This window comes from Geotrypetes seraphini, chromosome 2, assembly GCF_902459505.1.
Source record: "Geotrypetes seraphini chromosome 2, aGeoSer1.1, whole genome shotgun sequence".
In the NCBI taxonomy this organism is placed as follows: Eukaryota; Metazoa; Chordata; class Amphibia; order Gymnophiona; family Dermophiidae; genus Geotrypetes; species Geotrypetes seraphini.
The window spans coordinates 66770310-66785377 of record NC_047085.1 but is presented as its reverse complement, the minus strand read 5'-3'; the positions used below and the strand labels follow the sequence as shown (position 1 = coordinate 66785377).

Below are 15068 nucleotides of genomic sequence, written 5' to 3'. Positions count from 1 at the left end.
CGTCCCCTCCAGAGAGTCCTGGAACTCCTCAGAAGGGTCCAGGTCCTCCTCCAGACCGACCCGTTCCTCCGACCACAAATTCTCGTCCCACGACACCCGCGGACGCTTGGACAAGGGAGGCGGCGGAGGGGACGTCACGCCAGACGAAAGAGGCAAAGCCGCAGGGAGCGCGGAGGAAAACCCACCCCCCGAAACCCCCTGGGCGCAACCGGGACCCCCAGCCGCCTGAAAATAGGCTCTGCATAAAGAAAAGAAAAATTCAGGAGAAAAACCCCCCGAGGGTCCCAAGGGACCCCCTGCCACAGCAGGGGACCCAGCAGAACCTTGCCCCTGCATAGTCAAAACAGGGGGAAGGTCACCTGAGGTGGAAGACAAAATGGAGGGGCCAGACAGAGAAGATGGCGGTTTTCCCGCCAAAAAAGCTCCCTCCATAGCCTGAAGCGGCTGAGAAACCTGAATAGTCTCAGCCGCTAAAGCAGGCAAGCCGGCATCAGCTGTCAAAAAATCAGCTGAGAGGGAATCCTTCGGGGAATCCCTCCGTGGGCGGTTGTGGAAGACCGGGCTTCCCCACTGCTCCAAGCCGACTCGCGAGGCACCATCGGCGGGGAGCTCTGGGCGCCTGCAGCCGCTGCCGACGGAGCTCCACCACCTCACCGACCCAAACCGCCGAGTTCAGGCCGGCCGCGAGTGCCTCGCGGCTGGACTAAAATTGTGGCCTACTCCCCCGGAGAAGGGCACAATTGCTCCATACGCGACCTAGCTATAAAAAAGTGCTGGTTACATGAAAAAATACAGTAAAATACAGTTTTCTTAAAGGGAAACAACCCTTCAGACCAGCACTACCTCAGGATTTTTTTTTTTTTTTTTTTTACAGAACAGACTCCACAGGCTCTCGAAGCAATATGCCTTGCTTGATTTAGGGGGCAAGGGATACTGCTGAGGCTCCTCTAAAAAAATGTGGGGAGGTGGAGGAAGTGGGGGGAGGGACCCCGCTCGTGACCCGCCGGGTTTGACACCCCCGAGGTCGGACGAACCCCCAAACAGAGTCCGCCCAAGCTCCGTCCGGCTAAAAACAGGGACAATAAACCCCCTAAACAAATTCCAACAGCCCTACCAAGAGAGATGGGTACAGATCACTCAACACCTGCTGGAGACTGAAAGAAGACTGAGGGAAATAGAGAGGAGGGGCTAGGATATACTGTCCCAAAGTTTTGTTTTCAGTCTCCACCTGCTGGTCATGATTAGATATATACCCATTCGTAAAGTTAACCTCTACTGGTCTGGAGAGTGCTAAAGAAATGTACTTGTTTACTCAGGCTTTTGCTGATAATCAGTTTAGCTTTGATTCACTATGATTGCTGTTTATGAAATAGATTTTTATGATTGGTACTTGTTTATTTTATCACTATGAAATAGACTTTTATGACTGTTGATTATTTGTTTGTATTATTTCTTTTGTTGCAACTACGTTGTTTTATTTTAGTTGTTAATTTTGGAAACCAGTGTCTATAAATTTGTAAATAAATAATCCAAACTAGTTGACACCCACTGAAATTTGACTGGGGAACATTATATACACTATAACACTAGAGCTGTGTGCACAAGCAGAGATGTACCTAGTGGAGTTCGCTGATGAGCACATCCACATCAAGTCAACCTCTGCAGATGAGAGCTTAGCTATGTCCCAGAAGCAGAGGATGTCTGTTATAATGTTCACATGTGTGTTGCCAAACAAATCTGCCCCCCCCCCCCACACTGATTTCTGGTGCTGGGCATCCTGTTGGTCTTTTCTGGAAAGGAAGCATTCCTGCAATAAGGTACTCGCATATAGCCAGCCCTCCATTTAGTGACAGACACCTTCTTCCACTAAGCAAACACACTCACCTATATCTATAGAAAATTTGATGCTTTATAGGTAAAGCTCATTCTGTAACTGCTCTTTTAATAAAGCAATACATAAAATATTTAACTACAACACTGCTCTATGAGAACTTTCTGAGCCTGTGTCACCTAGAGGGTATACAACAGCAAGACAAGAACCACATTCACTGTAAACTAGGCTTAAGTCTTCATGAAAAGCTTAAACTCCTCTGAGGTGTTCATAAACATTTGCACAGGCATCAAGAAGAAGAGCAGGAAAGCTTTCACAAAGAGCCAAATTTATTAAGACTTTCTCTCCCATTGTCTGCAGGGAAAATAATCTTAATAAATGACACCCAAAGACTCATTCCAAGTTTTATTCATACAAAATCTTTTGAGAGCATTTATTTAACAAAAAACCCAGGAGAAAAGTATCTACCCACCTTGGAGCGAAGAGACTCTGGAGACTCAAGCATATGGAGAAGCTCTGAATTATCAATTTCCAGCAACATGCCAGTTATTTTACCTGCTAAACTTAGATGCATGGCTTGAATAAGAGGGAAGAGTCGCTCACCTAGAAATAGAACAAGAAAACTTAAAATTAGAAATGTACATCAAATTAAAATTTTTAATCACATGATTAATCGTGATTAATCACATAAAGTGCCCTCTCACATTTTGTCCTGTATAGTGCAATATATACATAGCAGTCATTCTCAAAACTGATGAAAACAAAAACTGTGTATACAGATGTTCTGGAGATAATTTATTTTTTCTTTGTTATTCTCAAAACTGACATATTTCAATTCAATTGTCCCATAGAAAGGTAATATATCAAATCTCATTAACTCCCTTACTAAACTAAAAACAAAATAATTTATCTTAGTTGTCTGGTGATTTTATCTTTGTAAACATCTTGTTCTGCTTCCCTGTGCTCTGTCTATTCACTTTTTTTTTTCCTCTTCTTTACTTTCTGTCCTATATTCATGATCAGCTTTTCTTCCTCCTTTTCAAATCTGTCTAGTTTCTGTCTCTTCCCTGCCATTCATGAGCACAATCATCTCCCTTCCCTCCCCTCTCCTTCCGTGGGTACCCCCTCTGCCCACCAACTCTGTGCTCACTATTTCTCTTGTTTTTTCCATCCCTATTTCCAGAATCTAGCCCTCTTAAACATCACACTATCTCCTCATCTGTAACTCTTTCTCTCAGCAAATCTTCCTGTGATCCTACCCTCTCTGCCCACTCTCCTTCCATGGTTGGGTCTCTCTCTTTCCCTCTTCTCTTCCTTCCTCCATGGTTGGGTCTCTCTCTTTCCCTCTTCTTTCTCCCTCCCTCCATGGCTAGGTCTCTTTCCCTCTTTTCTTCCTCCCTCCCATCCTCCATGGTTGGGTCTCTTTCCCTCTTCTCTTTCTCCCTCCATGGTTGGGTCTCTTTCCCTCTTCTCTTCCTCCCTCCTTTCCTCCATGGTTGGATCTCCCTCCCTCAATGTCTCTTCCCCGCTCTGTGGTTGGGTATGTCTGTCTCTTCCCCGCTCTGTGATTGGGTATGTCTCTCTCCTTCCTTCTCCCCCCCCCGGTAGTCGGGTCTCTATCTCTCTTCCCTTCCTTTCCCCCACAGGGTCAGATCAGTTGATCTCCTTCTCTCCCTCTAACCAATCTTTTATAGCCAGCCAGTAGTGCTAGCGTTTAAATCTTTATTCATTTTGACATCTTACTTCAAGTGTAACAATAATCAACATTGAAACTGAATGCATCACTTGAATTTCTATCATATTCAACATTAAAACAAAGTTTCATCCCACCCCTACTATAATATATATAATCAAATATATTTTATAAAAATTATTTTCTAATGATCTAAACATTTGATAAAATTCAGAACCCCCAACCCATCCCCGTATTGCAATGTTCTTATATTGAAAAAAAGGTATCTATTCATTACAATAATTTATCAATGGCCCCCAAATCTCCTTAAATTTATTATAATTTCATTTTTGTATAGCTATTGTTTTTTCCATTCTATAAATGTGACAACGTGAGTTCCACCAAAAACTATAATTAAGTCTACATATGAATTAGTAGGGTTGGGAGGGAGGATTTAAATATTATGATTTAAGTTAAATTGATAGAGAATCAAGTGATATTGTATAAGTTTAAATGTTATTTTATGATACACTTGTAAGATGTAAAATGAATAAAGAATTAAAAAAAAAATAATAAAAATTAAGTTTACTCCAATTCTTCCAGTTACTTGTGATATGTTGTATGGCGACCCCTGTCATAATCAATAAAAGTCTATTGTTTTTAAATGAAATATGACTCTTTGCTCTCATTGACATTCCAAATAAAATCGTGTCGTACGATAATGCCACAGGATTTTTCAATAAACAATTTATTTGGCCCCATATTGATTTCCAAAAGGCCAAAATTAATGGACAATAGAACAGTAAATGATCTAAAGTCCCTGGCTCGAGATGACAATGCCAGCATCTATTTGACTTAGAGCTATCCAATTTTATCAGTAGAAAAGAATATTTTATAGGTTATATTTGATTGCATATGTTATGGCAGGGGTGGAAGGGAAGGGATTAAATTTTATGTATAAATGTTAAATATGATAGAAATTCAAGTGATGTATTTAATTTCAACTGTCATTTATTGATACACTTGTTGTAAGATGTAAAATGAATAAAGATTTAAAAAAAAAAAAAAAAAAAAAAAAAGAGCTATCCAATTTTTGAAAACGAACTGGGGTCCAAAAAGCAATGTTACTTACCGTAACAGTTGTTATCCAGGGACAGCAGGCAGCTATTCTCACTAATGGGTGATGTGACCCAACGGAGCCCCGATGCGGACGCTTCTTTGAAGAAAAACTCGAAGTTTCGAGTCGCCCGCGCAAGTGCATGCGCAAGTGCCTTCCCGCCAAGAACAGGGAGCGTCTCCTCAGTTCAGATAGCTAGCAGAGAAGCCAACCCAGGGGAGGTGGGTGGGATGTGAGAATAGCTGCCTGCTGTCCCTGGATAACAACTGTTACAGTAAGTAACATTGCTTTATCTCAGGACAAGCAGGCAGATATTTTCACTAATGGGTGACCTCCAAGCTAACCAGAATGGAATGGTGGGAGAGTTGGCAACTTAGGAGAATAAATTTTGCAATACAGTTTGGCCAAACTGTCCATCCCGTCTGGAGAAAGTATCCAGACAGTAGTGTGAAGTGAAGGTATGAACCGAGGACCAAGTGGCAGCTTTACAAATCTCCTCAATCGGTGTTGATCTGAGGAAAGCTACAGAAGCTGCCATCGCTCTGACCTTATAGGCTGTGATTTTTTTGTCAAGGGGCAATCCAGCCTGGGCATAGCAGAATGAGATGCAAGCCGCCATCCAGTTAGAGATGGTGCGCTTAGAAACAGGGCATCCCAACTTGTTCGGATCAAAGGAGATGAAAAGTTGAGGAGCAGTTCTGTGAGGCTTGGTGCATTCTAGGTAGAAGGCTAAAGCACGCTTACAGTCCAGCATATGCAGGGCAGATTCTCCCTCAGGGTGAGAATGTGGCTTCGGAAAGAACACTGGAAGCACAATGGATTGGTTGAGATGAAATTCTGAGACAACTTTAGGAAGGAATTTTGGCTGCGTGCGGAGAACCACCTTGTCATGATGGAATACTGTAAAAGGTGGGTCCGCAACCAAGGCTTGTAGCTCACTGACTCTTCGGGCAAGTGAGGCCAATGAGAAACACCACTTTCCAAGTGAGATACTTTAGGTGAGCCTTGTGAAGAGGTTCAAATGGGGGCTTCATAAGTTGTGAAAGAACAACATTGAGATCCCAAACCACTGGAGGCGGTTTGAGGGAAAGATTGACATGGAACAGTCTGGAAACCACAGGATGAGCAGATAGAGGTTTCCATTGAAGAGGCTGATGGAAAGCAGCGATTGCATTGAGATGGACTCGTATCGAGGAAGACTTGAGGCCAGAATGAGACAGGTGCAAAAGATAGTCCAAAACCGAGGACAAGGAGGAGTGTTGAGGCTCCTGGCGCTGAGAGACACACCAAACAGAGAATCTAGTCCATTTCTGGTGGTAGCATTGTCTAGTAGCGGGCTTCCGTGAAGCTTCCAGGACGTCCCTCACAGATTGGGAAAACTGTAGAGGGGTTACATTGAGAGGAACCAAGCTGTCAGGTGTAGAGACTGCAGGTTGGGGTGAAGCAGAGATCCCTGATGCTGTGTAAGCAGAGATGGAAAAACTGGTGGAAGGTATGGCTCCCTGCTGCTGAGTTGGAGTAGAAGGGAGTACCAAGGTTGCCTGGGCCACCGTGGAGCAATCAGGATCATGGTGGCATGGTCTGACTTCAGCTTGACCAGAGTCTTTTGAATGAGAGGAAATGGAGGAAACACATATAGAAAGTGATTCGTCCAGTCCAGGAGGAATGCATCTGCCTCGAGGCACTGAGGGGTGTAGATCCTGGAGCAGAAGTGAGGCAGTTTGAAGTTGTGGGGAGCTGCAAAGAAGTCTATCTGAGGCGTCCCCCACAGAGAGAAGATGTGATGAAGGGGCGTGGAATTGAGAGTCCACTCGTGAGGTTGCAGAAGACGGCTCAAGCTGTCTGCTAAGGCATTGTCCGCCCCCTGAATGTAGACCGCTCTTAGGAAGGTGTTGTTGTGAGTTGCCCAATCCCACACCTTCAGAGCTTCCTGGCAGAGGGGGGCCGATCCCGTGCCTCCCTGCTTGTTCACATAGTACATGGCGACCTGGTTGTCTGTGCTGATGAGGACAACCTGGTCGTGGAGGAGATGTTGAAAGGTCTGGAGAGCGATGAAGATCGCCCTGAGTTCTAGGAGATTGATGTGGCACTGGCGGTCTGTGCTGGTCCAGTGACCCTGGGTGCGGAGGCCGTCCAGATGAGCCCAAGCATAGGTCGAGTCGGTCGTGAGGACTTTCTGATGGCGGGGGGTGTGGAACAAGCATCTGGAGAGATTGGATGAAAGCATCCACCAGCGAAAAGACTGTTGTAGAGCAGGAGTGACCTGGATGTGGTGAGTCAGAGGGTCGGACGTCTGGGACCACTGAGATGCCAAGGTCCACTGAGGCGTCCTGAGGTGAAGTCTGGCAAATGGCGTCACATGCACTGTAGAGGCCATGTGGCCCAGCAGGACCATCATCTGTCTCGCCGAGATGGAAGGGCGAGAGTACATTGAATGGCAGAGGTGAAGAAGAGCCTCCGTGCGTGGGAGAGGGAGGAACGCTCGGAGTTGGGTAGTATCCAGGATTGCCCCGATGAAGGGGAGAGACTGGGAGGGCTGTAAGTGGGATTTTGGGAAGTTTATCTTGAATCCCAGATGTTGTAGTAACCAAATTGTCTTCTGAGTCGGGAGGGCGACTCCTTGAGACATGGAATCCTTGATGAGCCAGTTGTCCAGGTAAGGAAACACCTGGAGGCCGTGGTTCCTGAGTGCAGCGGCTACCACTACCAGGCACTTGGTGAAGACTCTGGGGGATGAGGCCAGGCCGAAGGGAAGCACTCGGTATTGCAGATGAAGATTTCCCACCCGGAATCTGAGAAATTGGCGGGAGGCCGGATGAATGGGGATGTGAGTGTAGGCCTCCTTCAGATCCAGAGAGCATAACCAATCGTTCTGCTCGATGAGGGGGTACAGGGATGCCAGGGTCAACATGCAAAACTTTTCTTTGACCAGAAATTTGTTGAGCACCCTGAGGTCAAAGATGGGTCGCAGATCGCCCGTCTTCTTCGGAACAAGGCAGTACCGGGAGTAAAACCCCTTGTTCTGTTGGTCCCGAGGGACCGGTTCGACAGCCCCAAGCTGCAACCTTCCTGAAGAAGAACGGCGGTCTGTATCAAGTTGGAAGGATACTCTCTTGGAGGATGTTCCGGAGGAACCTGGTGGAATTGAAGTGAGTATCCCTCCTTGACGATGGAAAGGACCCAGAGGTCGGTGGTGATAGTCGTCCATCGATGGAAAAAATGATGGATACGATCTCAGATAGGTGGAATCACTGAAAATGGCAGAACGACAGAGGTTATGCCCTCTTTGAGACAGTCAAAAGGGCTGAGGAGCCTTAGGGACAGCAGATGGTTGAGGCTTTTGCTGATGTTTCTGCGGGTGCTGCCTCTTCACAGGCTGTCGGATGGGGGGAGCCTGTTTCGGGGGGTAACGTCGCTGGTAGATCAACGATGGGCGTGATTGATGAGGAAGAGCAGGCCTGGGCTTCGGATGCAGGATGGACTGGAAGGACTTCTCGTGGTCCGAGAGCTTCTTGGTTACCACCTCGATGGACTCATCAAAGAGGTCGGAGCCGGCGCATGGAACATTGGCAAGCCTGTCCTGGAGGTTGGGGTCCATGTTGATGGTCCACAACCACGCCAGCCGGCGTATAGCCACCGAACATGCTGCGGTCCGAGCCGCAAGCTTGAAGGCATCGTAGGACGACTGCATAAGCTGTACCCGGAGTTGGGATAACGAGGCCAGCGCCTCCTGGTACTCGAACTGAGCCCTAGGGTCCATGTAGGGCATAAACTTCTGGAGTACGGACAAAAGAAACTCCAAATATGTTGTGAAGTAGAAGTTGTAATTCAGAAGTCTTGAGGCCCATCATGGAATTCTGGTAAACTCTCCTGCCGAACCGGTCCATGGTCTTTCCCTCTCTACCAGGTGGGACGGAGGCGTAGGCCTGGGAGGGATGGGATCGCTTCAGTGAGGACTCCCCCAAAAGGGATTGGTGGAAGAGCTTCGAGCCATCGAATCCCTTACAATGGACAGTGCGGTATCTGGTGTCCAATTTACTCGGCACTGCGGGGATTGAATAAGGTGTCTCGAGGCACCGTGCGAAGGTCTGGTCCAGCAGCTTGTGTAAGGGAAGCTTGAGGGACTCCGCAGGTGGTTGAGGGATGCGCATAGTCTCGAGGTATTCTTTCGAGAATTTGGACCCCGTATCCAGGGGGATGTCCATGTTATCAGCCATCTGTCGAAGGAACGAGGAGAAGGACAATTGGTCGGCTGTTGCAGGGCCTCGGGACGGGCTCGATGAGATCGAGGCCTCCGGATCCATTGGGGACAGGGATCGAGAAGATGAGAGAGATCCCATCGTGTCCTCGAGCTTTGGCATCGGTGGAGGAGTAGTAGTCGGTGGCGAATACTCCAGGTATGCTTGCTTCCGATGAGGCGAGGCCTGCCTGGACGAGTGCCTCGATCGGTGATGCGGACTGTGTCGAGAGGTCGGCCTCGATGGGCGAGGCGAGTAGGTCTTCACTGAGGCTCCCAGGTAGTGGATGGGGCTGGAAGCGGTCGATTGAAGCAGGGGTGGTTGCTGTAGAGGTTTGAACCCTGTCGGGGTGATCGGTTCCAATGGAGGCACTCGCAAAGACTCTGCTCCTTGCATCGAGTGAATCGGTTCCAATGGAGGCATGGGCAAATACTCTGCTCCTTGCGATGCATGCATAGTTGCCAGACCAGACACTCGCAGAGACTCTGCTCCCTGTTGAGAGTGTGTTCCCCGCTGAGGCACTGGAGGGGGCTCTACCTCGCGGGAGGCCTCCACGTGCCCAGGCTGGATTTGGGAAAGAAGTTGAGGCCCCATCGTGGTAAAGAGCTCGATGAATTGCTTCTGTAGCATGGTCTGGAACGAGGCCGGCAAGGATGGATCCGCATCTGAAATGGGACCACCTGCGCGGACCTCGCGCTCCCTTGGGGGCAGTGTGTGAGTGCTTGGTCTTCGAGGCCTTAGGCACTTTTAACACTACTGGGGGAATGGGCTGCTGAGCTACCTGACCTGAGGAGGTTGAGGAAGGCGTCGCAGCAGGGACGAACGAGGCGGGCTTGATGAGACTCGGCGCCGCAGAGGTGGTAGGCTTGGAGTTGCAGATGATGTCGACGGCTCCGTCAAGGACTCCATGAACAGCGATTCCCACAAAACGCAACAGCGCTTGAAAGTGTAGAGCAAGGCTGGCACGATTTCGAGAGATGTTCAGGCCCGAGACACCTAATACAGCGTCGAAGAGGGTCCATTAACGAAATCGTGCGCTGGCACTTGTCACACTTTTTAAAACCGGTGATAGGCCGGGACATAGGCCGGAAAAGCTCTGCCGCAAGATCGAAGCCGCGGGGCTGCGGCCACGTGGCCTGCCCAGTCGAACGGAACGATGAAATTTTTTTTTTAAAAAACAATAAAACACGACGAAAATCAGCGATTAAGATTGAATAAAACCAAAACCACGGACTTAGAAGGCACAAGTGAAGAAAACTTTGCGTAGAGAGTCAAAGACGAACTTCTCGGCTCTGCGGAAAAGTAAGAAATGAGGAGATGCACCCTGGTCTGGGTGGCAAGGCACTCACGCATGCGCGGTGCGGGCGACTCGAAACTTCGAGTTTTTCTTCAAAGAAGCGTCCGCATCGGGGCTCCGTTGGATCACATCACCCATTAGTGAGAATACCTGCCTGCTTGTCCTGGGATAATGCTCTATATAAAAAAAAGAACCAAGTTTGTCTCACAGATGCGGATACTGTACATTTCATCCTCCAAGACCAAATTCGTGGCCATTGAGACGCAGAAATTTGATCCTTAATCTCAATGCTCCAAATGTCTTCGAGACCAGTTCTTGGGTTTTTATTCATAAATCCAGATATCAATTTATACCACTGCGCGGCCTGGTGTCCCAGGAAGTCCGTCTGAAAGCATAAGAACTCCAAACTATATTGATAGCATTTAAAGCAGAGCACTGCCAGCAAGCTCTCCAGCTCCACAGTCTCTTCAGTCCCTGCTTACACCTGAACAGCTGATGTAGCTTCCTGTTCAAGTATAGCAGACACTGAGGAAATTGAGAGAGACTGGAGCCAACAAGCTTATTGGCAGTGATCTGCTTTAATCACTAGCACTGCCGGCAGGTTATAAAAAGTGAGAGGAAGGAGCTATAGTGAACCATGGTAGGCACGGCAGCTTGTTCACCCCTGGCGGTGGCAGCAAGGCAGCTCTCTGAGGATAGACGGCGGCGGAAACGGCATCAAGGCAGCTCTCCAGGGGTGGGTAGCAGAGGCAATAGCAGCTCTCCGGGGGTGGGCAGCAACGGCAGCTCTCTGGGAGTTTGCAGCAGTGGCAGCTCTCTGGGGGTGGGCAGCAGCGGCAAGAGCAGCTCTCTAGGGGTGGGCAGCACGGCAAGAGCAGCTCTCTAGGGGTGGGCAGCACGGCAAGAGCAGCTCTCTAGGGGTGGGCAGCACGGCAAGAGCAGCTCTCTAGGGGTGGGCAGCAGCGGCAAGAGCAGCTCTCTGGGGGTAGGTGGTGACGGCGGCAAGACAGCTCTTCGGAGGTGCGTAGCAGTGGCAACGGCAGAGAAGAAGCAGTAATTCAACATTCCTTCGACGTTGTCTTCAGCCTGACTTCACTTCTGGAGCACACTAGAAGTGCTGTCAGCCAGACCCATTAATCCCGTTAAAATTGTCATCATTAATCACATTAACACGTTAATGTTTCAGCCATACTTAAAATGCATCTAGTACTATCCTCAGATAACTAAAGACCAAATATTCAGAATCATATGTAAGCTGATATCTATGTTGTGCTCATATATTTCACACAGCAAAAACTCCAAAAAGCGCCTTCCTTCCAGCCAGCTTGGATTGCTGTCCTTCACGTTTTTGATGTTTCCAGTATTTCAACTTTAATGGATTCCTGATGAAGGGGCACCATATCACCGAAAACGGGCTTGGTTGAACTCAGCTTGATGAATAAGTCATTGAATTTGTTTTTGGACATGTTGTTACCGAAAGAACTTCATCCATTCGTCAATTCAAGCTAAGTTTTACTTTTTCTGGAGTTGGCTGGGGGGTTCTTAGAGTGGTATCTTGGCCCTCTTTTTGTGTGTGATTGATTTACATATTAATTATTTCATTTATTACTCACTGCACTATTACTCACTATTGTGTTAAGCACAAAGGAGATATCCAGTGATGGTGTGCAGGTAGGGCTTCCCTCCGCTGCCTTTGTGTTTAGCGTTGGAGGTTCTCCTCCCCTCGCTATTACCTCACACTGAGGATATCCCGTTTCATAATATTATTATTTGGGTTTGGTGTACATTAGTTCAGGGTGCTTTACCCGGTTCACACACTTTTGTCCAAGATACCACTCTTAGAACCTATTGACTTCACTGTATATTTGCTGTCTCTTTTGGGTGCTCATATATTTGGCTTCCAAATCTAATCAATCTATCAGCCTTAGAACAAACAGCTAGGAAATTGCACCAACAGCCAAGCAGCTCAAAGGCCTGCTCAGTTTCTTCAAGTGGCTGAAAGGAGTATCCCACACCACTACTTTTAAGCACAAAGAAAATGAACCTGAGGAGGGCTGTCAATCCATTCCACTAGATGAGAATGAATTGAGAGTAGCAGAGGAAAAACTTAAGGCTATGGGGGTGATAGCAGTCTGAAGCCAAAAAGGCTGCTGGGGAAGGGAAGAATGTAGCACACAGAGATTAATGACATATTAATGGTATTTCTCCATAAACTATTTTAAAGTGATGTTTCCTGGAATAGTTTTAGTTAGCATAGGCTCTGACAAAACAAATTTTATTCCAGTTTAGAAGCCAGCACAAAAATATATGAGTGAACAGTTAAAATCTTTTACTTCCCTCCCACTCCCGTTGTATCCATAGAGGTTGAAAAGTAGAACAGGTATCTAAAGTAACTTTAAAGTCTGATTTTCTAAGGTTGTTTTCCTTTTCCATGTCTAATGGAAAAGCAAGTTTAGTAAATCAGGCCTTAAATGCACACTAGCAGACCCCCAAACCCGTTTTTTTCTTCCTCTCTTGTCAACCCAGTCCCACTCTCTCCCAACATCTTGACATCAACCCAGCCTCTCTCCCTATCACCCAGTCTTGTTCTCTTCCCTCTATCCATCCATCATCTCCCTCCTACCCATAATTGGCTACCCCTCCATCCAGCCAGCACACCTAGTGACTCCTCACAGCCACCGTCCCTAGCCAGTTTGCCAGCCACTCCCCCAGATTCCCCACTGGGCTAGCTCTACTTATCTTGTATTTGCTAACACTGTTAGAACAGGAATTAACTCCTCTCTGCACCTGCGGCTCCGAGTTTGACCTGTGTGTTGCAGAGCTCTCATACTGCTCATGAGACTTGAAACCCCAAGACCAACACAGGAGTTGTAGTACTGTATGATTCAAATTTGAAGATCACTATGCAGTACACAATGGAAGATGATCCTGTACCGACAGCAGCAGTTAAAATAAATTGCAGAACAGACACAGGGGAAACTTCTGGTCACCATGGTGATATGGCATTTAAGATTTGTCAACTCCTGAGTTAGTTAGTATTTGTAATAGATATTATTGAAAATACTCATAGAATTTTGAATACTCCATATTAGGCTGAGAGAAGGAGCATACAACAGATGCATTACTTTGGCCTTGTAAGTGCTTTGCATGTCTAGTTTTTACTTTGTCCACAATGATTATTTATACATGCAAGATTTTGGTTTTGTACTTAACTTGCCTTTTCTAAATCTGAGCTTGACATAAAAATCAGATGCACAAATCCATGTGGATTTGTAATTAAGTTGTACCTGAGGATGGAAGGGGGGGGGATGTGACTTCAATGCCACAAGCAGCATTGGTGGTAGAAATAAGATTTGAACCCCTTTACTTCTCTAGTCCTTAGTCTGCTACTCTAACTAGTAAACTGCTCCTGCAAAACCTAGACTCATCTGCAGTCTCTTGATAAGTAATGTTTACAGATGCTCTCATAGTCTCCAGGGGTCCTTCCCAGTTCTCATGAAGAGCTGAATATAGTAGGTGGATTGCCAAATTCAATGTTGCTATTCCATAAGTATTTTTACCCTTTATATTCTAGTGATGTTATTTTAGATAACATACATACCCAACATTTGCTTTTGCTCTTGTGGAGGGGCGGACGCTAACATGGAAGCAGTCAAGGGCTCTTGACCTTGCACATGGACAGCCGGCTACAAGTAAGAAATACATTTTAAATAAGTTAATTAGTTTAAAAAGCTTAAGTTCAGTTTTTCAAGTTATACATTTGAAAATTACTACCAATCAATGAACAGTACAAAGAAATTGTAGAACTTCCAAAAAAAATGGCAACCATTCCTTACTGTACTGTTTATAAATAAGGTAAGGGAACTACACAGTATATATATGCAACACAGTAGTTTATGTTTTATATAGGAAACTTTCAATTTAACAGAGCAGTCAAAGGTATTCTACATTTAGCAGACTTCAAATTGCTATTAAATTGTTTAGGATAGGAATAACCAATGTCTGAAAAGATACGTATCCACTTTGGCCTACGTACCTTTAGTTTTGGTGTAACATAAAAGTGGTCTTGAAGTGGCCACATAGACCTTAAACCTTAGTTCATACTGAACACACCCCTTTATGCAGAAATTCAATTCTCTGCAGCAATCCTTTTAAAAAATTCTTTAAATCCCCTGTACAAAGCAAAAGGAGATTATGTACTTACCATGGTAAAATCTTTTCCAGTAGATAGGTGAAACATTCTAGAACATAGGGTTACACTTACCCCTCCATATTTGCAATCCGCGGTTTCGGTTATTTCTGGTTTTTCGATCAAAGGCCCCACCCCCAAATTTACATCACAGGAAATTGCTACTCCCGGCGTTGCAAAATCACTGTTCCCAGCAATGCACAGAAAAAAAAAATCAATCCTCCCAGCTGCACTTTCTTCACTGGAACAGGTCAGATTATTTGTGGGTTTTCTCTATTCGCTGCCTTGCCATTCTCCTATTACTGTGAATGCGGAGGGGGAAGTGTATTTTCCTTTATTCGCATGGACTGCTGAAGAGAACCATTCCAGTTTTCCACTCCACCGTTAGAGTACTTCACAGGTTAACTTAGCTCCTCCCATCAGTCAGTACCCATGCATGAAAGGACACTCACATCTGTGAAGTAGAGGCACCTGTAACGACAAGCTAAACAGCACCCTTAACCGCCAACATAGGCTTCAAAAGAGCTCAGGAACTACTCCCAAAACAGGTTGAACATATGTACAAGTAACTACCTCCCAGCCCCTAAGTGCTGATCGGTATCCACGAACAAGTTGGTAACAGCAAAGGAGACAAACGAGACAAGGAAAACTGAAAGCAGGCACAGCAAGGACAAGGTGGGGAGTCTAGAATGTCTCACCTATCTACTGGAAAATATCTTATCAG

The 15068-nt window shown here is 46.3% G+C and overlaps 1 protein-coding gene across 2 annotated transcripts in view; it reads right to left on the bottom strand.

Moving 5' to 3' along the window:
* PABPC1 (poly(A) binding protein cytoplasmic 1) overlaps positions 1-15068 on the bottom strand; it is a 200111-nt gene that overhangs the window by 11300 nt on the left and 173743 nt on the right. For both annotated transcript variants that reach the window (XM_033933124.1, XM_033933123.1), the window contains exons 13-14: positions 13757-13841; positions 2304-2434 (exon numbers count right to left, since the gene is read on the bottom strand). In XM_033933124.1, coding sequence (XP_033789015.1) covers positions 2304-2434; positions 13757-13841 — 216 coding nt within the window. The remainder of the gene's footprint in view (positions 1-2303; positions 2435-13756; positions 13842-15068) is intronic.